This window comes from Amyelois transitella, chromosome 25 (assembly GCF_032362555.1).
Source record: "Amyelois transitella isolate CPQ chromosome 25, ilAmyTran1.1, whole genome shotgun sequence".
Taxonomy (NCBI): Eukaryota; Metazoa; Arthropoda; class Insecta; order Lepidoptera; family Pyralidae; genus Amyelois; species Amyelois transitella.
The window spans coordinates 3774672-3798141 of record NC_083528.1 but is presented as its reverse complement, the minus strand read 5'-3'; the positions used below and the strand labels follow the sequence as shown (position 1 = coordinate 3798141).

Sequence of the window (23470 nt, the reverse complement as noted above, 5' to 3'; positions counted from 1 at the left end):
AGATCTATGTTAAATGCGTTTTATTCTAGATGTACTTTCTAGTTCTTCAAACATGCACCCGCAAAAATCACAGCAGGTGTAGTGAGGTTTAAGTAAACAGTCATTATAGCTGGTCTTGTTTTCGTATGATCTTTATTCTTTACTTCTTTTTGTTTGAATTATGATTGTCTTTTATGTACAGCTTTACCATGTGGATCTGCTTTTAGGTTTGTTCTTTTGTAGTTCAAATGTACGTACATGCTATTTATTCTATGATGCTAAAAGCTCAGTTTGAAACACGACGCGAGCCAGGGATATCATTTGTTTCATTTATCCTTGTCCCTTGATTTGAAGAGTTCGTTTTTTAGAAAATCTTGACAATCATTCTGGGGCTTTGTATATATACATGTATTTCTAAGTATGGTCAACCAACCATCTTCAAACCACTTATGATTATGACAAGATACACCTGAACAGACCATCTAGGGTTTGCAGCACATCATACAATTATACTTAATTGGTCTGCGTGGGAAGATGCCGATCATTGTTCTGCTTGAACATGTCTTAAGTTTGTACGGTCAACGACATTGATGATAGCTTAGCTTCCTTAATAAAATGAAATAACACGTTATTTGGTAGCTGACTGTACTGAGCAAGACATACTTGGTGCTAAAATATATATGTATGTATGTGGTCGCGCATGCGTGATCTCTTAGATAAAAGTTCTAACATCACCTAACCTACTTTTGGATCTTTTGTGATGAGCTGCTCTCTATCCGTTTCAAGATTTTCACTTCTTCTGCCGCACTTCATTTGCCTATTGATTTTTTTGGTTCAGCTCTTTTGTTGAAACAGACTCTTAAAAGTTTATGCACGTTATAAATAAAGTTAATTTAGGGTAGAAACTAACCTACCTAAAATTCTAGAAATCCTGTAATCTTCGGGACTAGTAAGTAATGGTTTATCAACTCAACGATTAAAATTATAAAAACCAATTCTGAACTTTGGAATTTGCGTATCTGTTTAAACTTCTTTTAATATTGCGGTAAAATATGCAAGAAGCTTTATGGACTATGACTAAATTGATATAATTTATGATGGAATAACTTTCAAAATCTTTTACTTTGAAACAATTATTTGAATGGTGATTTAAAGAAATTGTAAGTACTCACTGTGAGGCCTATCTTCAAAGTGGTAATATAGATAACAAGCATCTTAGTTAGAATTGATTTAGACCTCGTTAGAACGGCTTTCTCTAGCGCCGATTAATCATTTACAAGCATCATCCAATCATGCAAATCATTGCACCGATACTTAGGTTGCCATGAAAATTGCGTTGCATTGAAATATCTTCTACGTTCACACGATAAGGGATCCAATTTTCATATGAACCAGTTTCTATAAGAATTCAGGTAAGTTAAGGTTTAACCAACGATAAAATTTTTTGTGATAAACCAATTCTGATCTTTTGCGATTTGTGTATCTGTTTAAACTATTTATAATAGCATATTTTCTAAAGTATCTCGGGCAATAAAATCCAAATTCTGGCAATTTTTTATGGGTTTCAGGTTCATCAGCTGCTTATCCCTAGTTTATCCCTTAAAATCATGGTAGGTCTTCATAATAAAGCCATTAAAAAAAGTTCAACTTGTACACAATGTTCGTCCCACATTTAGAAAACGACAAATTAGTACAAATGACGTCATTCCTATTTTTGTCGTCCGCATGTGGAGGTCCGTGTGGACATGACGTAAGGCAATTACCAACGGGCAAGGAGCTTGTAGTATATCGAAACTTTAAATTTTGTTCTGCTCTTATAAACTTGAATTTAAGTGACTTAGATTGTTCTGTTTTTATTTCAAAATGGTGTTAACTGATTAAATCGACATGGTAAATCAATATCGAGATAAATAACACAATGACATATCTCACGTGTAAAAGACGAATGTATCGGTAAAATACTAATTTAAGAAAACATAAAACAGTGTTTTTATTTCTAATATGTTCGTAGAGATTTATTAACTCTTTAGCTCATGACATGACACTATAGGTCTAAATTCAAATCAGAATAATGGTTAAGATATTCTTTAGGAACAAACAACACATAATTTTGGTTTATCTTTAGGTTATATCTTGCATCATCAAATTCTCGTATAAAAAGCTAAATAAATAAGTCCCGCTCCACTTGCATAGTCACATGGACGATTGAAAGAATCGCAGCCGCTCGGTAATGAGTTTTCAAATGCTAATTGCATTCGTGCTTGACTAATGAATACCTCAGACTTCATTTGCTTAATTTACGTGTCGTATACATCCAATTGAGACTGATTTAATGGACGCTGGAACAATTATTGTTCAGAGTGTAAATTAGGCAAATATATTATCATATCTTATGTTTTCTTCAAGTAATAACACTCCACGAGTACGGGGACAACGTAACCTAGGTGATTTGACCAGCAAATGCTTTTTGAATCCCAAAACCCACAGCCCAAATGGAAAAACAGAATCTGTTATACTTATTAAAGTGATAATGAGGATGAATTATTTAAATATAATAATATCATAGATATCAGCCAGTAATAATCAGCAGAAATTAAAACTCCTGTTATGTAATTATAAAAAATAACTGATTCTATTTATATGGAAGAAATATGCATAGTCGAAAAAAGGTCTGACTGGGTGTCATTAATACCAAAAATATTAAGTAGATATTTGTTTTTAACATATTAACCCAAACACTACCATACCGATTTTAAGGAAACTGACACAAAGGTAGGCTAAATCTTCAGATGTAATAAAATATGTATATCCCAGGAAATCCATACAAGAGTAAAAGCTCGGGCAAATGTCTTGTAACCATTATTTCACGCGAAAACGAATAAACTAGGTTCATTTAGAAGTATTATAAGTTCCTAAATTGTAGACAATTTCCACAGACGAGAAAGCACGGATAATTTTCACATTTTTTATAAATTGTATTGTAATTCGTGTATAAACTACTAGTTTTAGGTATTTAATCTCTACTCAATCGAAATCGGGGCGGATTGAACATAAAAAACCCGTCAGAAAGTAATTCGCGCTCTGTGTGTGGTGCATCTTATGCAGACTGCACCGCGTACGTTTACATTGCATACAAATGCCTTAGTTGAAATGCAGCGAATACCTCCCAACTAAAGTTATGGATTTGTGCTGGGATTTCCTTTCAAATATTTTCGATATTTTGTTAGATTTCTGTAGGTCAGATGAAAAATATTGTTAGCTGTTTGTCTGTATGTACACAGATTTACAGATATTTTGGAACTTAGTTGTTGATATTGTGTTAATGAGGTGTTCTCTTGTTCGGCTACATAAATGTTTATGAGATACTAGCTCTTCCGGCAAACGTTGTTTTGCCATATAAATAATAAATGTTTATGAGATATTAAATATATTTTATTATATCCCTGTTGAATCCGCTTGGCGAGGTGTCCTGTTTTTGCAACAATAACCAAAGTCCAGGAATACCTAAGTCCTATGTATGTTTGTAACTTTGTTACGCAAAAATTATTTAACGGATTTTGATGAAATTTTGTACACTGGTATAATAAGACCTTATAGGGTACTTTTTATCCCGAAAATGGATCCCTGGGGCGCAGTTTGTCTGATTTAACATTCAATCGTCGAGAAACTCTTGGTAAAGATAACCAATAGAAACATGGTCCTCCGTCTTGTAGTGCTTATCTGTAATTAGGCATTGAAGACAGCTTCAGATATCATGATGAATAGTTATTGCATTCGCCACTCCTTTCTCTCACTGCACCAGCTCCAAGTGATTAGAAATCTACAGAGTTCTTAGTTATTTATTTAAATAAATCATTGCCCCTGCTTACACTTGGTCCGGGTTTGAATCCCGACCAGGGCATAATGAGAAACGAACTTTCTCTGATTGGCCTGGGTCTTGGATGTTTATCTATATAAGTATGTATTTTTTCGTATCGTTGAGTTAGTATCTCGTAGCACAAATCTAGAACTTTGAGGCTAACTCAATTTGAGTAATTTGTCCCCTATATTTATTAAGAAAAATATATATATTTCTAGAAATTCATTCGTTGTGACAATAAATTTGTCATTTTGATCTAAAACATTTTTATGTCTTTATTTCCAGTCTCAGGGAAAAAATATTTTAGAAAGTGAACTCGTGATTACATAAGAATGCAGCCTATGTTATTTTCCAATGTCTAAACCATTTACCAAATTTCATCAAAATCGTTTGAGTCGTTATGTGAAGGGTTAACAGACAAACAAACACATATTTACCTAATTTCAGTAAGTTAAATTTTATAGTGAAAGCCTAATAAAAGCTAGTCCGGCTAATAAATGTTCGCAATCATTGATTGCCTATGTGAGGTGATTACCAGGCAGCACAGACCACAGAGCTTAGTAGCGTCGACCTCGGACACCGGAACTTCAGTGCTCTGTGCCACGCACGAAGTGTGTGAAAACGAAAGTGATGGCGTTACATTACAAGTGAATAATTTTTTTGATTGATGGTTTGATTACGGAAATAATTACGTTAAAGACGAGTTAATAAAGAACTGACTCTCAAACAGCATTCCCTGATTGCATTCTAATCTGTTCGCAAAAATAGAAGTCTGTCAAGAGTATTCAAGTTATTATTGTATATGTGTAGGTTTCGTCACGATGTTTTCCCTGTTAGAAAGAGCATCGATAGGTTAGCCATCAAACTGATGTATATGACTCAGAACAGAGTCATTTGAAGGTTACTACGATGATCGCGGTATGATTTTAACCACTGATGCTGTCAGTCTTTCAAGACCATGAGTCTTGAAAGACTGACAGGCCAGGTTCAGCTGTAAATGTAAAATCCGTAATCATAAGTTCATAACCCTTAATCATTTAGATATGTACCTATATGAAGTGCAGTTTGCGTACAATTCAAGCCTAGAATTGTAAATAATTTGCTGTTGTAGCGATTTATCATGTTATATGAACCTGTTGACCTGGACAATTGACATTTACACCTGGTTAAAAGCTTGTATGATATATAATAATAAATATTCCTGTTTCTACTTACGTACAGACGTTTTTGACAAGTATGTAATAAAAATAAAGAGGAAAAGTTATTGATTGAATACAGAATATTCCTGAGGCACAATTTTTTAAAGATTTAAAATATTTTTTGGGAAATTACTACAGTTTGTGATTTTGGAGATTTTATTTTATATGGTATAGAAAAAAAATTGGGATAGGTATAAGGCACCGGTCTTATCTCATTACAATAAAAAGGTCAAATGTTTTTGGTAAGAACTAATACTTCATTTTAATAAAGTTAGAAGACATGCTCTAAACTAATCTAAATAGATCTCTCCAAACTAACGTCGGTGTGTAAATACACTGTTCGTCTATGGATGTGGTCTTTCCTTTTTGGGAAAAACCATTTGGGTTCAAAATATGGTACGCGGTAAAAGGTGTGCAATAACACACCTTTGAAGCATATATGCAAGATATATGCACATATGTAAACAGTGTTCTATTCGCACGTACAAGTTTAAGATCAGTTCACATTGACACGTGACTCTACGAAATTTTTTACAGTTACCGAAATGTGTCTCTTCGTTAAGTAGATTCATTCTGAGTAGCGCGCGTCTCGACAACATTATATATCTTCATAGTATAACAGAAAAAAGAAAAAATAAATGCTGCATGCTTCATATTTCAATGTGACGATGTTGACGTATTTGACTGTTAGTTGGTTTCGCAAACATAATAATTAAACTGAAACCAGAGCTAATATTCAGGACATTACGACAGTGGCGCCAACTGGAAGGAACTACATAAGAGAAGGCATAGGTAAATCTTTTGTCATGCATGTCACATTGAATCACTGATAGTTTGACATTATCGTTAGCATTTCAATGACTCTTCTTGTACACAATAGTGCTTTTATATATTCTATGATAATAGCAACAAAACAAACGGGGTATACCTATCATAGCTTGGCGATACTGTCCATCATAAATAGTTTAGCACCTGCGGCTGCGCCGTTACTGAATTACAAAGTACTACCGTGTGTTAAGGGGAAGCGGTTGCATGGAGTACAGACATAAATAATATGCGAAGTATATCACTAAAAGGTTGATCCCTAAATTTAATTATTTTAAACTTCATTGAAACAAAAACTTTCAACAAGTGAATTTATTGTCATTATTTACCAGATAGCGCTAGAAAAACAATAACGAGTACTACCTTATCCTCGAGACCTATAAGATATTGTACATACGGCAATTCAAACTAACTACAACTTGGAGACGTCTTGATGTGCCCTGGATATTAATTCCAGAGCCTTACAACTGATTGGCGAAAGAGTTGGAGACAAATCCTGCGGTGGCCAGGTTTGAATAACCTTGTAATACATAAAATATTTTATTAACATGATAAATATGGTGAAAGTTTATTAATTTTACCACATAAAATGCTGGGTATATTTTGAGCCTGCCTGAACATCTCGGCGCCTTATAGTTTATTTATAGTTGGTAGTTATGTTACGTAACGCATATACATATGTCATATGAAGGGTGAACTTAGATGTTTACTTGGCAAAAAAATATTGTCTTCTCATTCATGATGACTTTCCGGCTCTAGAACTTATTAAGTGGGTCAAAGTTGTTTCTATTTTTACTCTTATAAATTGGATATATAATTTTACGGGCATCTTTCTTCCCCTTAATAAATTTATTGAATCAATGACATGAAGTACAGTTACGCTCAGCGTGTGTTGACAAGAGTTGCCCTAGAATGATTGGCGTTTCCTTCGCAATACAAACCATTCTATTGTTTATTTCTTGTTGTATCAACTTGATGCGAGTCCCTGACATCAAGTACCAAAGAAAGAGAAATATTCATCTATATGTAAGGACAAGATAACAAGTTTTGGGTCGTAACAATCTAAAGGAATATGTTTTATTATTTTATTAACCCAATATTTTGCCTTAACAAGTTTGTAGTATATATACATACGTATAAATAGCCGTGTGGTTCCCGGCACCAATACAAATAGAATAGGACCACTCCATCTCTTTCCCATGGATGTAGTAAAAGGCGACTAAGGGATAGGCTTACAAACTTAGGATTCTTTTCTAGGCGATGGGCTAGCAACCTGTCACTATTTGAATCTTAATTCTATCTTAAAGCCAAATAGCTCAATCTGGCCGTTCAGGCCTTTCAAGACTGTTGGCTCTGTCTACCCCGCAAGGGATATAGACGTGACTATATGAATGAATGAATGAATAACGTATAAATAAGTACTTTGATAAAGTAACTGTTTGTAAATTATTGTATTTACTTTTTCAGTAATAGTAGCGGGCTAATAAAGAAAGCAAGTGTTCCATGTATAGAGTTTAAAAAACTAAGGATCAGAGGCCATTTTTATTTGTATAGGTTATATTATGTAGTTTCATTTATTAATAACTACTACTAATAAGTATGCATTTAGTCGATGGTCATATTTTTTTATATCACAAACTCCTTGTCTGTAACGAGAAGATCGATAAAAAAACCTATAGTGCATTCATTTCAAATCAGTGTTATTTTAGATTTCGCCTTTTCGTTGTTTCTGCAACAAAGTTGTATGAAAAAGACAGCCTGCCTCAGTCAGGTTCATTTTCAATTCAATGCGACAACGTAAAAGTATGGAATACTAATAGTTTGTGTTGAAGATTTTAAGATTCACAATAGATTTTCTGTGCTATTGTGGCAGGCGACTTAAAGCTTTTTGTAAACATCTCAACGCGACTTTAATTAAATAATATTCTTCTTCTTTTTCAGGTAACTACAAGAGAGTAATTTCTGTGAGTGGAATTAGAATTATTGCGTGGACCACCAATTTATAAAGATACACTCCAAATTTTTTGTAGTTATTTTTAAGGCCATGTGCATTTATTTATAAGTTGCTTAAATTGGGTCATCGTTGTATTAATTCATCAATTACTCATGGGTAGTAAACATGTGGCAGTGATCCAATGCTCGTTATACCTTTTATTATGTTAGTTTACATTTAGCTTATATTAGCTAAGCTTATATGACCTCAAGTCCAAGAGTTTTGTTCAAGAGAGAAGTTATATAATAAACCAATTGTCACACCATATCTTCTTTTAAAATAAAATAATACATTTTCGGAATTGTTGTTATTCATTTCTTATGTTTGAAATTAACTTGGTTTCCATTGGTTATTCCATAGCTGCTGGGCTGAATTCTAAATGCTGACTCCTTTAAAATATGAAATAAAAAGAGGCGTAGATTAGAAAGGTAGAATGTCAAAAGTCGACTAAACGAAAGTCAAGTAGTACGCCCAGGAATATATGTATATATAGAAACTATTACCTCAGAGTATCCACTTCATTATAAATAATACTAAAACAGACCCAATTTCATTTGAACTTCACGCCTGTATGGAATGACATCTACTTATGTGTTTATCAGCTTATGTCATCAGTGCTGTAATTATGAGCACGCTTGGCGCCTCACCACGTCGCCAATTGATGTGAGTCACCACCACGACAAACGACATTTGGGTCAGGGTCATGCATTATTTCATTAACATAACTATCACTTGTTATTGTGGCTTAAAGCGTGCCGTACCCGCACCGCACCCCCCTCTTTACCTTAGTTTTGCCCTTTTTTTTAAATATGGTTTGAATGTCTTCATGTGTATTGCCAATGATTGCTTAGGCTAAATATGATTCGACAAGATATTACAAGAGAACAAAGACCTTAAGATGACTCTTCACTCTGAGTTTCTTGCAGTTACTGATATACTTTTATATCGCCAACTACAAAATCTGGCAAATCTTTTAGTGCTACATATGTTGCCACTTTAACTTCAAACTAAACATGGCCTTAGAGTCTTATGCGTATTCTTTTGGTTTCGTCTACCTGTTAGGCATAATACTAAATGTATTAAATAATTTATCCAAATAATTAAAATTTAAATACATCCAAAAATCACGTCTATATCCATTGCAGGGTATGAAAAGACTGATAGGTCACGTTCAGCTGTTTTGAGTTTCAAATAGTGGCAGGTTGCTAGCCCATCGCCTAAAAGAAGAATCCCAAATTTATAAGCCTATCCCTTAGTCTTTTACGACATCCATAGGAACGTTTCAAATTTTCCTCAACAAAACCAAGATCATAAACTTAAATCATGATGTCATTTTAAATCATTAGGCCTATAACAAGCATATTTGGAGCTGCTGCTCACCGTGGCCTGTAAGCCAAGGAATATTTATGACATAATCCAGTGGTTCGCTGCCACTAGACTTTCTCAAGTCATAAACTTGTCTCTGCAAATGGCAGATAACGTTGGCAATTTGTCTTGAAAGGTTGAAAGTCGTTAGATGCGGTCTGTAATGAGATATTGATTGCATGGAGTTGGAAAAACATTATTTTGTCTAAGGTGTAATCTTTTTACTTATTCCAATGTCTAAGCTATATTTCAGTGAAGTTTCATGAAAATAGATTCAGTAGTTTTTGTGTGAAAGAAATTAGTTCACAACGGACAACACACAGTAACACATAAAATTTGTGAGTTTTTCCTTGTATGATTTTCGTGGATTATTCACAAAAGTTGATGATATATGTTCTATTCTCCCTCTCCTTTATCTTTGAGTTAATCCAAAATGTTAAAGAGAGAGAGAAGATAAGACGTCAAGGTTCGTGAATAAGGGGAATGTTAGCCTATTCTCATTCCTCTGATCAAAATCTTGTTTAGCATAACAATTTATCTTTGTAAGTAAAACAAGCGAAATCAGTTAAATTTACGTAAGCTTTAGGACACACTGAGTTTGCGATAACGATATTTGTAAGTTCCTGTTAGGGATAATCCTGTTTGTACGAGTAGATAATCTCACTTGCTGATAACGTGGGTAAATTTTCTCATACAAAATGCACAAAACAGTGTATATACAGGAATATGACTGATTTTAATAAATCTTTAGCTATACAGCTGAACTTTCAGAATTTTTAAGACTCTTTGGCTCTGTCTACCCAATAAGACATAAAGGCGAGATATAAATATTCAATAAATCATATGTTTTTATGGTAATGAAAATAATCCGGCGAACATAAAATTTATGTCGAATTCAATATTATGTATATTTATATTATATTTCTGGCAATAGTTCTAGCTATATCCTGAATTTGATACTCGTAAACCAACCAGTTAAGGCAATCCAGTATAAATTCATGATATAAATTGACTCCTATTATAAATTCATGGTATATTTTCCTTTCAGGCAATTTTACAAGAGTACTTCCATCGCCTTAAATTTTACCTTATTATTTTAATCTAATATCTATGCTATATTACTGCAAAGTTTTTTAAAATCAGTTCAGTACATTTTGGGTCAAAAACTAACAAATACACTTCCTTACAATAACCGAAATAAATCTTTGCTTCCATAGTTTAATTGTTTTGTGATGGTGTTAAAGTTACTTAACAGTTGATAAGCTTTGTTGTTTATAGGGGTGACTCAGCGTGGGTGACCTTGTAGTGAACTTTGGATCTAGGTTTAAGTCAAGTTCGACAACCTAACCCTGAAAATTAATAGTGACAATCTATTACGCGTAATTAACATCCCATATGGGTAAGGTTCCCTTGAAAGTTTGCAGGGGTCAGACGAGGGTAGCTTCGAGTAAAATCCGATCTATTAGTCTTATCGAGTTATCAAATGATGGAACAAGTTAGATGATTTTGTCCCAATTGTCCCAAGGGACTAGTGACGCTAACAAAATCGTCTTTACTTACTTAATCCAGTATTGTTTGTCCTATAATGATAGGCATCGCGTTCCTTGAAGTGTGGAGTGGACGCAACTGAAACTAATGTGAGGAGTATGGTGATGAAAATAACAGTGACGCTACTGAAACCAGTATAATGTTTTGTCAGCATCTTGGTGTTTGTACCGGTCGCTTCCTCCTTGATGAAGAGGTTCCGCCAATGATCACGAAACAAATGTAGGAGAAGGATTACGTGGAGCGACTGTCGTCTGACCTCCGAGACTATTTAATTTGACAGGGGAACTCGACCAGCTTGATTTGTTTACAAGTGCGAATTAACCTCTCTGTCATCAACGCTCAAGGTTACGCGTTCGCCCGAACGGGGAACTGAGGACGGGTTAAAAGTTAGTTCTAATTAATATTTCAATCCTGTTCTATCTTTTGAATTAAAAACAAGTCTATAATTGGGAAACATGTGGACGACAGAAAGGGAATATTGTTTTTGCCTGAAAAAGTGATCGTTGCAAATTAAAAAGCTGTCAGTCGCACTGAACGTGGCGCGACGTATGCTTGAAATGGAGCGACAGCCGCCATAATGGCCCCCATTTGGCGGGAATTTACTGTGGATATAACATGCCCGCTTTTTGTCCTTCGTAATTGAAGAGTTTTCCATCATTCAGGTTATTTTGATAGATTAGATATTTTTTTTTTCTAAGCAAAATTTACGCTAACGAGATAAGTTTACAACTTTAAGAAAGCGAACATATTTAAACTGTTGTTTACCCTTATATGCTAAGTGTCTTTATGACCCGAAATACTGTATAAAATCAAATCCACACACTTTTATAATAAAAATACTAAGGAAGTAATATCAGTAAAAATTATGTAAAAACCATCTGATAACATAACATTTATTTAACGACCAACATACTATTTTTAATGGTTAATGCTGATGATACTCTATGCCCCTTATGAAACTCGGTTTATAAATAAAGTGATAAACTCTTCTGGTGCAAGTCAAGACAAGTAGCATAAATACTATAATTTAAAAGACACAAACTATCTGTTAAGTCAATAAGAACACGATCAGACACTTAACACTACATATCTTTAACCATAACAGGTACAGACTACACTGCAGTGTGGGCAGACTTGTTCGAGAGTCCAGACAGTAACCCGACGGGGACATGATGAGAAAATTAATGTTGTCCTTATAAAGTTGTTTTATTTTTAACCAATTGCATTCTGGCAACAAATAAGGTAAAAGAATTACAGCTTCTAGTAACAGATCTACATTTGCAACTAGCTGTACGAAGAATCATTTCAGTGGAATCACGACAAAAGTGATGTTATTCTAATCCCGGTTGATTTCAGTTGTATTTTTTCACTAAAGTTTTGTAATGAAGGTCTGAATGGAAATTAGTGTGTATTGTTTGCTCTGAGCTTTTGTAGTATTATAAGAAAGATATACAGTAAAAATTTTATGTGGTACGAAATGTTGTCAACGATTCTGTAGACATGTTATCCTTTGAACGAAAAGTTGTTACATTAACGTTACGATACATTAGTTAATAAGTAATGTAACAGGTCCTCATCTCAAAAACGCGTGGGAGAACCAGTCTATGGACCGCTGACTCAGACACATTTAAAGATGCTTATGCTATTGATGTTAGGATAAACTTGTTGATGTTTGATGTCGTGTTTTTAGATAAACCTATTTCGGATAGAGATTAATTTAAGTTTCATTATATTTGGGAGCTTCTTTAGCTGATTTTAGAGAGAGTCAATTGTTTGAGATGCAAAATTAAGATAGTATGTGCGTTGATCAATTTAGGTAGTTATTTCGGTACTTACCTCTTTAGATCGGTAATCTACTGCTCAGACTACTGGGATCAGATTTTTTTTTTACTAAATCAAATAAAAATAATGGCCATTAATCTAAAAATATAAGTGGCGTATTGTCCAATAATTTTACAACAATCATGCAAAGTGGTCAAAATAAATCACAAAAGAATCAAAAAAAGTATCATTCCACACTATAAGAAACATGTAATAAAACCAATAATTAAGCTGTAAAATGAAGCTTTCGACACTCTCTGCGTCTTTACGAGAAATTAATACACCAAAACCACAGATTTGGAACCGTTAATATAACAGGAGAGGACACCAGGGTTCGGCGGAGGCATAACCAGAAACCGGTTCCGTTCTGCCGGGACTGCATTGCGCCTGCTTGATAAAAGAATTGGTGCAAGTTAAAGCTTTAAGCGAGGTTGATTTGATGTAGACACCTATTTATGTGTCTATAACGCAGGACACCAGGGCTAGGTGGAGGTAACATACTAAACCGGTTATAATATGCCGCATGCTGATTGAATTGGTTGTTCAATTAGAAGCTTGAACGCCCTAAAATTAGATCAAAATCTCTTTGGTGCACATTGATGTATTGTGGAAACCGTCAGTATAACAGGAGTGGACACCAGGGTTGGGCGGAGGCAGCACCAGAAACCGGTTCCGATCTGCCGGGACCGCATTGCGCCCGCCTGCTAATTGAATTGGTTCAAGTTAGAGCTTCAAGCGTACGTTATGAACCCAGATCTGTGTTTTTGGTGCCGGTTGATTTGATGTATTTGAAAAGTTGGAAACCGTACTTATATTGAGCTATTGAAATTAATCATCGAAATATTGGATTGTAAGACGAATAGTGCAATGTGTTTCTTCAATTTTCTTCATGAAAATTTTGATAGTTTCATATTTACTCCTAATGTTTCTACTTCTGTCCTAGAAGAAATATCAAGTAAATTTATCTTATAATAAACCATTCGCAATTTTTTTTTAAATATACATACTTCGCTTTTTTACCGAACTTAGACCAAAATCACAAAATTTTTTGTAAATTTCATTCAGACAACTAACTAGTCTAATGCATCCCTGATTACATTAAAGTCTAAACAACTATAAATAATCAAATTTTCTCTATAATTAAAACAAACTTTCTACATTGTTCGTACTTTTATTGTGGGCGTCTGGTTCGTTAGCCTCACAAAAGATCTGACTTGGATTTTTAATCCTTAAAAGCTTACCTCATAACCAGTTTTGAGACAATACATTCCAGGTTTAAAAGCGATTTTAACATTCGTCTCTTGAATGTCTTGCTTGTTTCCAAAGTCAACATATTTTGGTAATGGAACTTATAAATGGTTTTGTTGGTTTATGGTTATACGAGTGTTACATCTTATGTTGAGAGGTAGGTAGGTATTTGTATTAAATCTTCTAATGACATTAATTACGAGTTGAATATATTGTTGTAGTTAAAACTTTGTGAATCGGGATTATTCAAAGCATTTCTATCTTGAGATGAATTTCTAATTTCTCTATCTCTTTGATCGCTCTTTATACTTATAACACAATATATTTGTGATAATCCACCGTTTTTCTCAAAATTTCAGCAGTCTTTTTTTTTTAAATCGCATTAACTTTCCCCTCTTTGAGTTTTTCACATTTCAACAACAGCGCCGTTTCACCGCAAACTTTATGAGCTTTTAACTATAATTTTCAGACCCATTTTCTACTGGAAAAACTCCGCGTATTATTAAATACTGCTTTGTTGTTCTGTGGCGCAAATGTAGAACGCAGCAATGATATAAAGGATTTCATTGTTTGAAATAAAAAATGTATTTCAGAGTTCAGAGCCAGTATTGTGGCTCAAAAGAACGGTTGAACAGAATACAGATTCGTTGATAAATAAATTCGAAATAATGAAATGATCTATTTTAGAAGTTGTACCTAGTTAGTTTTTATAAACTGACATTTTTTGTCGTAACTTTTACTTCGTCTTCCACTTATTTCATCTTTTAAGTTTACTAAAGTTCACTTGAGAGTTTTTGAAGTTAATAAAGCCACAAAATTAAATTGCTCTGTTTCCTTCTTTATTGTGTGATACTGTTTCATTGCTTTTTGAATGCTTTATCGCCGGAGGATTGCGCAAGATATTTCTGAGATAAGATTCGAAGAAAAGCATTAAAACTGTTAATGTTAAAGTTGAGTCTTGTATAGGTATGTTGTTTTCAATTTACACATTGTATTTTTACTTTTATCGTTGTTTTGATAACATCTATAGAAATAATATGTGAAATTTTGTAGATAATGTTTTATAATGTTCTCTGTTGCCCCTTTTGCAATTGCAAAGACATTTACTGGTTCAAACAATAAAGAAATAAGCCAAGATACAGTTCCTAGTAGTTCCATCACTGTCTGTCTGTAAAACCGCTAATGCACTTATGGTGTAACACTTGGAATATAACTGTGTTGAAAAGATAAAGTTTTTAAATCCTATTGCTTCATTGTGTGGAGATTTGGAAAGCCTGAGTCTTGCAGTGGACTTTCTGTGGCTGAGACTGTGGGCTGAGATTTTGATTATTTTTATCGATTTAAATACATATACCGCGTCTACATCCCTTACCACGGGAATACAGAGTAATCACTTTCGAAGCAATGGATAGTTCATAGTGATAGCTCGCCTACATTAAATACTTCAAGATAGTAAATCAAAGTACATCAAATTTGTGATGTACTTTGTCTCAGTGGCAGCAGCTTTCCTATCGTTGAACTTCTTTATCAATGAGTTAGCTTAATTTAAATTTAAAATACTCTCATGCAATTTGGAGTTGCATAAAGGACTCTTTGACAAACGTTTCATTATTTATCGACTAACACAAAGCAAATAGTGGGTTATTATGCTTTGTCCTATTTTCCTCAGTCATAACACGTTACGTCAGAGCAGGGAACTCAACGGGACGGGTGTTTTTCTTTAAAAAACGGTTGCTCATTTTAGAGAAAGATTTGTTTTACTGAATCGTGCATCGTGACATCGTGCTCGGGGCATCTACATTATAGTCTTTAAAATACTGAAAGGCCACCTTCAGCTGTTTGGCTTAATGATAGAATTGAGATTCAAATAGTGACAGGTTGCTAGACCATCGCTTTAAAGAAGAATCCCTTAATCGTTCTTCTTAATCCTATAAGCCTATCCCTTAATCGCATTTTACAACATCAATAAAAACCGAACCAAGGTTTAATCTCGATAATTACAATGTTAAGTAGCCCGGATATATCTTCACCCTATAAATATACTAAAACACGCTACAAAAGATTAATAAGCAGCACTTGTATGCAACTGAAGCTCATCAAAATGCTTTTGAATCGTTCGGTAACTATGTTGATTGCATTCTAATTAAAGCACTTTATGAACACTGTGAAAGGAACTATGAGATTGTTGTTTTTAATCTGAAGTGCATTGAGTCTAATTGCATGGTTCAATTATAGATTTTTTTAAGTTTATGTGTATACTTTGTGTATTTAAAGATTCAACGTTTTCAACCGTCGGAATCGGAATGCAAGTAAAATAAAATATATTGTTCCTATTTTTCCGGTGTCGGAAGTCGGTGTTCGGAGTATTTACAGGTAAACGAACGTTAAAGTTGCCAATTCTGTACCGTATTAAGTGCCTCTTCATTCGGTCTTGAAGACGCTGAACTTTAAATAAGAACACTATCGGAAATACACTATCATAGAAGAAAAATGTACGATTCATGTTTGAAGATTTATGCCAATTCCAATAAATCCATTAATAAATCCAAGCGGGAGTGTAAATAAAGTTATTTCGGTAACCAAACAAACTTATTCTGGATGATGTAATCTTGAATTAAACGCCCTAACTCAAGAGCTCTATTTTAGTGTGTTGTGTTTGAAAACTTTCTTAATTGTCTCTAATACTGCGCACGTGCGGCTTGTAATAGAACAGTGCTGGTCAAACTTCGATAACTATATGTGGTTAAAAGACTTCCTATGTTATTTCATTATCAGGAGACATTTTTCTGCGTGGAGTTAGCTACCTAATGGCAGACCTTTGGCTCTTACATTCTGATAAAAAGGAACAGAAAAGGTTCATTTCATTTATCAAATCCTAGCCGGGATTCAAACCTGGGAAACCAATGTCTTGACTTTTTCAATTATGAGTAAAACTCCAGAATATTATAACAAAAGTCTGACAAATAAACGGATCTAATAAGGCCGAATGCAGAAAGCTTATTTCAAATGTCAAGAGAAAGCTAATTTGAAATGTAATCTAAAACAAACACGAAATGGCCGTTGATAAATCAGGATCTGCCTCCAATCTACTAAATTGTAGAAGAAAGTCGACAAACGGAGTGATAGAGTGGGCATGACCTGGCCCAATTATGGTGCTTTTCTGTTGTAAAGCGGAGCGTACACTAAGAAAACCTTTGAATTACATTTACTTATTTAATATTTTTTACGTTGGTCATACATAGCGTTCCGCTGAACTTCTCTATAGATTTTTGGCCCTATCTACCTCATAAGTGGTGTATTTTTGTATAGCATTCTATCTTATATCTAACTACGAATCTTAGGACTTTTGTTTTTACCCATAAGTGATAAAGACATGATTTGTGTGTGGATGTGTGAATATAAGTTAATAAAAGCACCAAAACAGTGCGGTGTGTAACGGACTTTAATGCAATTCGCGTCGCGACGCCAATGCGCCATCGCTGCATAATGAAACTTTCACGCCGCATCGATTTCTGCAGCTTCTTGCTATTTATTAGTTAACATTACACAAAAAATACATTTGGAAAAAGTTCTATATTTTTTTTATTAACAATTTGTTCTATAAAACAAAAACCTTTTATTGTATATCATATTAATGCATATTAATAAGAATTGCCTTTATAGAATTATACTTAGCTGGAATCACGTTAATTATATATTTTTTAAACTCATGTAGTAGAGATAAACTCCTAATAGAAATAAAGCAGCAATGCCGCAATGACGCAGTATATCTGAATTGAAAAGGGGCTTTTAGAAATCTTCTATTTATTGAATTTTGTGATATTAATCTGACTGATTCTAAACTTAGGTGTTCATAAATTAAACTCTTAATCTTCTAATTTTGACCTATATATTTCTGAAGTCGATATGATAGAGGACAGTTAGAACTACTAATCCAGCCACTGATCCCAGCTCTCTAATAGTCGTCGTAATAAAAAAAGCAGCACAGCGAAAATCACTGGCTTTTGTTTGTGAAAGATATGTATTGTATATTACCCTACCAAAAAGCGAATATCGAAAAAAGCCACCGGGCCCTGAACTGTACAATACAGAGGCGATGGATACAACTAGGAACACACAAAGATAATAGCAAAATCCCCTTTTACGTTTTTATAATTTGGAGCCTTATAAACTATTAAATTTATCAGTAAGCTCCTAAGATGGTTTTCCTTCACAATAAAAGCGACTAACTCGAGTAGGTATTAATTACTAATCCCTGGTCACTTGATACGAACTTGAAAAGGTGACAATCGATACCCATGGGATGTAACCCAAGTACGTCCGACCAAGGTAAACTTAACGGTCCGTATCCTAAGTACTACAATCATTATTGTAACCCTTATTTCTTCTCAATAAAGTTCAGATTTGTACAAACATAAAGATATATTTTTCGGGACAGATTGCGGAAAAAGCGTCACGTGTCCTCAAAATTGATTACCGTCCCTTCAATTTTCGGTTATAGAAATCGGTAAACGTGATCGACTTTTGTTGGGTAAGACTACTTTAATTTTCTTGTAATCCCCTGATCTAGTGCTATGAAAGACCAATAATCTAAAAAGTATTGGGTTTTATGCCTAGCGTTAAAAATTTGTTTTTTGATCCTATGATCAAAAAACAAAAAACATCTATATGTGCTTGGTTGTGTCTTCGTCTCTACCCCACCGAATTTACGATAGTAGGTTCTCTATCACATATGTTTATGGCCCCAGTCCATTTCATAGAATGTAAAATTTTCTACTTCCAAGAATATTTGAGTCATTCTTAAAACAATTTAGGCGTATTCTCTAGTTGCGAAATATACACCCAGATATTTTTATTTTGATACCATCTTCTCTCAGTTTGTAGAAAATAAGAAGTAAATAATAATTTAAACATTTGCATGTTATTTGAATTGTTGATTCAATTTAGCAACCACAACAACTTTGTTGACGTCAAAAGAAATGTCTTTAAGTTAAACAATAGACTGCTGCATAATTTATGACAAGTTTACAATAATCAATTGAAACTTATTAATCTCAATTTTTGAGTTGAATACTGATATGTAGTGTAATCACCTGAACAGTACACATTCTTTGTTTGCATTTACAGATTTAAATTAGACCAGTATGGATATTTTTGAGATGAAAATACCAAAGTAGAGGATGACAAAGGCTTGAAATGTCTGTTTCAAACGTAACTAGAAAAGCACACTCGCCATCAAAGGAAGAAAATGTAATAAAGCCTTACAAAGAGACTCACATTTCCACAAAGGCTAATGAAATTCATTTTGGTGGAATCTAGTTGGGTTTGCTCTCAATGACCGGCATCCAGTTGCCGCTATCCGCTTTGCTATGGCGCAGGTTACTGCTCAATTTCGCATCACTTCATCAATTGGCTGATTGCCTCCTTGAAATCTATTGTGTGAATCAGGACCCGCGTGGGTGGGTCGTTATGGCACCTAATTATTCGCACATGTGTCATGAAATTGGTCCCCTATTTAAGATTGAAGATATTTTTTTACAGAAAGGCATATTACCAAGAGCTTCAAAGATGGCATGAACAAATTGGAAGAAACTTACATACTGCCACAGACTGTGCCGATTTCAAGTAGAGAATAAGATTTATAAAGTTGAGGATGCAGATTGAGCTGCCCATTCAAACATTTGTATCTTATTAAGTAACTTACATAACACCTCATTAGTCATTACACTCAGAATTGCTTTAGGCCAAATTGTATAGTATTTGCCAGTTATCACCCAATTATTACCACCATCGTTAAAGCGCGAGCCTTTTCTCCAAACAATAGTGAGATTTGCTAATGAACGGTTCTTTGATGTCATTGTTCTTGTATCTGATAGCATTTTACAAACAGAGGCTGATTGTTCAGTAATTTACAAGTCTGTAATTGATGAAGAGATAACTATCATTGTTTTGACGTACTTTCTAAATGGAGATACGAAATTTGAGCACGGTCTTGGCTCATTGGAGGAGGATCTGCCTCGATCCTGGATTTGGTATAATATATTTCAAGATTATAAGTTTGAGATGCAGAAGGTAGAACATCTTTAAGAATTATCAGTGCAAAAACAAAACCGCTTAGCAACGGTTCTTACAAAAAACAAAAACAGAAGTGAAGCGATGCACGCTACGCCCTATAAAGGGCCAGGCCTGTCCTCAATCAATTGATACTTTTTGTATTTTCATCTAACGGTTGTTACGGCTTGTAAGTTTTAATTATGTTCAGATGATTAAATTTCAAATATCAAAGGGCTGGCAAATTGTTACGGAAGGCCAAGATAGTAATGAATGAAGATCAGAGATAATTTTTACTTGATAGAAAGATTCAATTTTGTGCTTTGTTTATTATGTTTTTTTCTACTGCCTTCCTCTTGTTGTTACATACATACATACATACATAAAATCACGCCTCTTTCCCGGAGGGGTAGGCAGAGACTACCTCTTTCCACTTGCCACGATCTCTGCATACTTCTTTCGCTTCGTCCACATTCATAACTCTCTTCATACAAGCTCGGCGGTTTCGGGTACTTTTGACCTGACCCTTTACCAGGACGTCCTTAATTTGATCAAGATACGTTCGTCTAGGTCTTCCCACTCCGACCTTTCCCTCCACACTCTCCTTGTATATCTGCTTAGTCAACCTGCTTTCATTCATCCTCTCCACATGACCGAACCATCTTAACATACCCTTTTCTATTCCTGTAACTACATCTTCTTTCACATCACAACATTCCCTTATCACGCTGTTCCTTATCCTGTCACTCAATTTCACACCCATCATACTCCTTAACGCTCTCTCTTGTTGTTCGTTGGTGATTTTAAAATATATCTAAATTAAATTGTTCTGTCCAAGATCTGCTCCAGCTTACAATATAATATGAAAGAGTATATTCGTATACACATGATTGATACCATGTCATATAACTCTACCAAGCTTAATTAATTTGTAAAAGTAAGCTGTATAATTGTGAAAAATTTTAAAAAGACCCCGGGAGTAAGCCCAAAATGTAATTATGTCAGTATCAGACTGCAGAGATTAAGATTAAATATGTCTTTAGATTTCATTAGGAACATTTAGAAGTACATACTTAAATTTTAAAGTAAAAGTCAGCGTCGTTTGTTAAAGATAAATGGCTATATGCGATGACAGGGAGTGCAGTAGACACGTGATTACACTTTCATGTGGGTCGAGCTACGATCGATAAGGCATTGCCGGCTAAGCCTTATTTTACCGGGTTATCTGACATATTTCTTTTAGAACTTAAATTTTTTTGATATTTGTGCTATTTTTGTTCAATTTATGTCGATAAATATCTAAGGATGTCGTGTTATTGATTTTTTCATTTGCAATTTGTTGCTTTTAGTATTTGAGAAATAACACACTAAATCAGCCCGGTCATGGTTAAATTTACGGCCAAAAAAGTGTGCCTGACTTCTGATACTATACATCAATTTAACTAAGACACTATTTTTAAATCTCAGAAATTTATTTATCTACTAGCTCGTTTATCATGTAGTGTTCTCATAAAGCAATTTACTTTCTGTGTGTGAAATATTTTGTTTAATATTAATAAAAACCGTATTTATTCCGCGTCCACTTTTCTAAGTAAAAGTGTACATACCTGTCAATCAAGAAACACATCTGGAACATCTCGTGTTCGACAAAATTGATCGGCAAAAATTTATTAAAGTGTTGAAAAGTAACATGATGGTACTTTCCAATCTGTCACCTTTTGGTGGCCAGGAACATTAACAATGGAACGTTTCAGGCAAGGCACTTTGTGCCTAATGTTTTAAGCATAGTCTGCATTGAAGTGTCTTTTTCCAAAACAAAACTTATGGCGGTATTTAAGTTGGTATTTAATGCGTTATGAATGTAAACTAACCCGCTTTTACCATGATAGTACACACCTAGTGATAATAGTTTGTCATCTAAATTACCTACATTAATAGAATGAATGTGAGCACAAAAAATTGCTCGAAAAAGACTACACAAATCAAAATACATATGATTAATGTGCTTTTTTATAGTTTCATAACTTAGGTAATTAGATTTCTAAAGTGTCAGTGATTAGTGGCGTTCGCTAATTTTAATATTAATGAGAGTAGAGTAGAAAACAGTATTTTAAGTAAAATATGTGTAGGACTTAGTACGTAAAGAAACTTTAACAATAAGTCCTCCTAGTGACGATTTTAGTGGTTCATTTAAATCATTGTAATTCTAATTCAACGAAATTAAAAAAATATCTCTCGTGATATCTGGTGAAACGAAATTTGAAAACGGTAATCATCAAATCCAACTGGCATCAAAAACCTATCTTTAGTGAATGTTAGATTTTCTGAGCAGAGCTAACTCGTAGTCGTAAAATTTTACAGCCGTTATCTTAGAAATTGTCATCTCCGCTCCGCCAGAGCCATCCTGGATTTACAGAACGCCGTGTCGTTTCCTACTTACTGCATCTGCATGTTACTGCAGTTTCCACATCCTTTTGTGGACAAGAGTTATGATTTGATGATGAGCCTAATTTCTTTCGTATTTTTGAACCCTATTTTCGTATAGAGGCTAAAATGTTTAAAAAGTTTTTCTCTTTTTGTAGGTTATCATGTTTTGGACCCTTTTTTGTTGATATAATCTATAGTGATAAAAGAATGAAAACATTGTCAGATTTAATGTAAACAACACCAAATCATCAGATTTAATGAAAACAAATCTTAGTTACAAATTCGAACAGGTGCTCTCATCCTTAAGCACTCGTGCGTCGCAAAAACAGCAATAATAATTTTTTTGACTGATTGACCCGTCTACCACCTCAAGAACTTCTTTGACAGCAGTGAGTGTACCGTGACGCCGGCGCCCGCGCAGTGCCGCCATGGCGGTGTGGTGCGGCGCCCGTATTCTGCCGCTCGAACGAAGAGTCTACTCGATCACGCTGGTGGTGTGTTCCAATTTTAAAAAAATCTGTGATTTTGTGATGTGCTTTTGGGAGAAATATTGTTTTTCTCGATCTACCAAAGATCATAATTGAGTACGAAATTAAGAGTGAATAAATTTAATTTCGTCAAAATTTACTTACTGGAGACTAACAATTAAATGAACTACTTTTACACTACCTAGAATTATTTAAATAATTTGAGTCTCCTTCAATCTTCTTTACTTAACTAAAGTTAATTGATTCAAACAACAATTAGAAGCAACTGATAAATATTAGTGCATAGTCCAGAAAATTAAAATACAGACCCATATTTTACTTTTACATACATACAACTTACAGTTAATTTTCGCAAAGATTTATTTAATTCAAAATAACATTTATGGTGATCCTCAAAGTTTCTCCTTCATAACACACCATAACCCAATAAATCGCTTAGTATTCTAAATCCGATGCTGTAGTTGATATAAAATCGATTGTAGTTGTTCCGGTCACGATTAAAACTCAATGTAATCGGTTGATAACTGCAGAAGCTATTTTTTATCTAGCATCTCGGATAGCAGAGATGTGTCTTGATAGATTGAAATCAAATCTAGACGGTGAATCGGTCAGATTGCATCTTTATAATAATTTGTTAATCTACATGATAATATAATTTATTTCAATC

At 34.2% G+C, this 23470-nt stretch overlaps 1 protein-coding gene across 3 annotated transcripts in view; it reads left to right on the top strand.

Annotated features, from left to right (window-relative positions):
- LOC106137120 (ankyrin-3) overlaps positions 1-23470 on the top strand; it is a 104578-nt gene that overhangs the window by 19236 nt on the left and 61872 nt on the right. Inside the window, exon 1 of one of the 3 annotated variants that reach the window (XM_060951675.1) lies at positions 22744-22809. The exons of the other annotated variants lie outside the window; for them this stretch is intronic. Coding sequence (XP_060807658.1) covers positions 22744-22809 — 66 coding nt within the window. Of the gene's footprint in view, positions 1-22743; positions 22810-23470 lie in introns of those variants that run through there. 3 annotated transcript variants of the gene reach the window in all.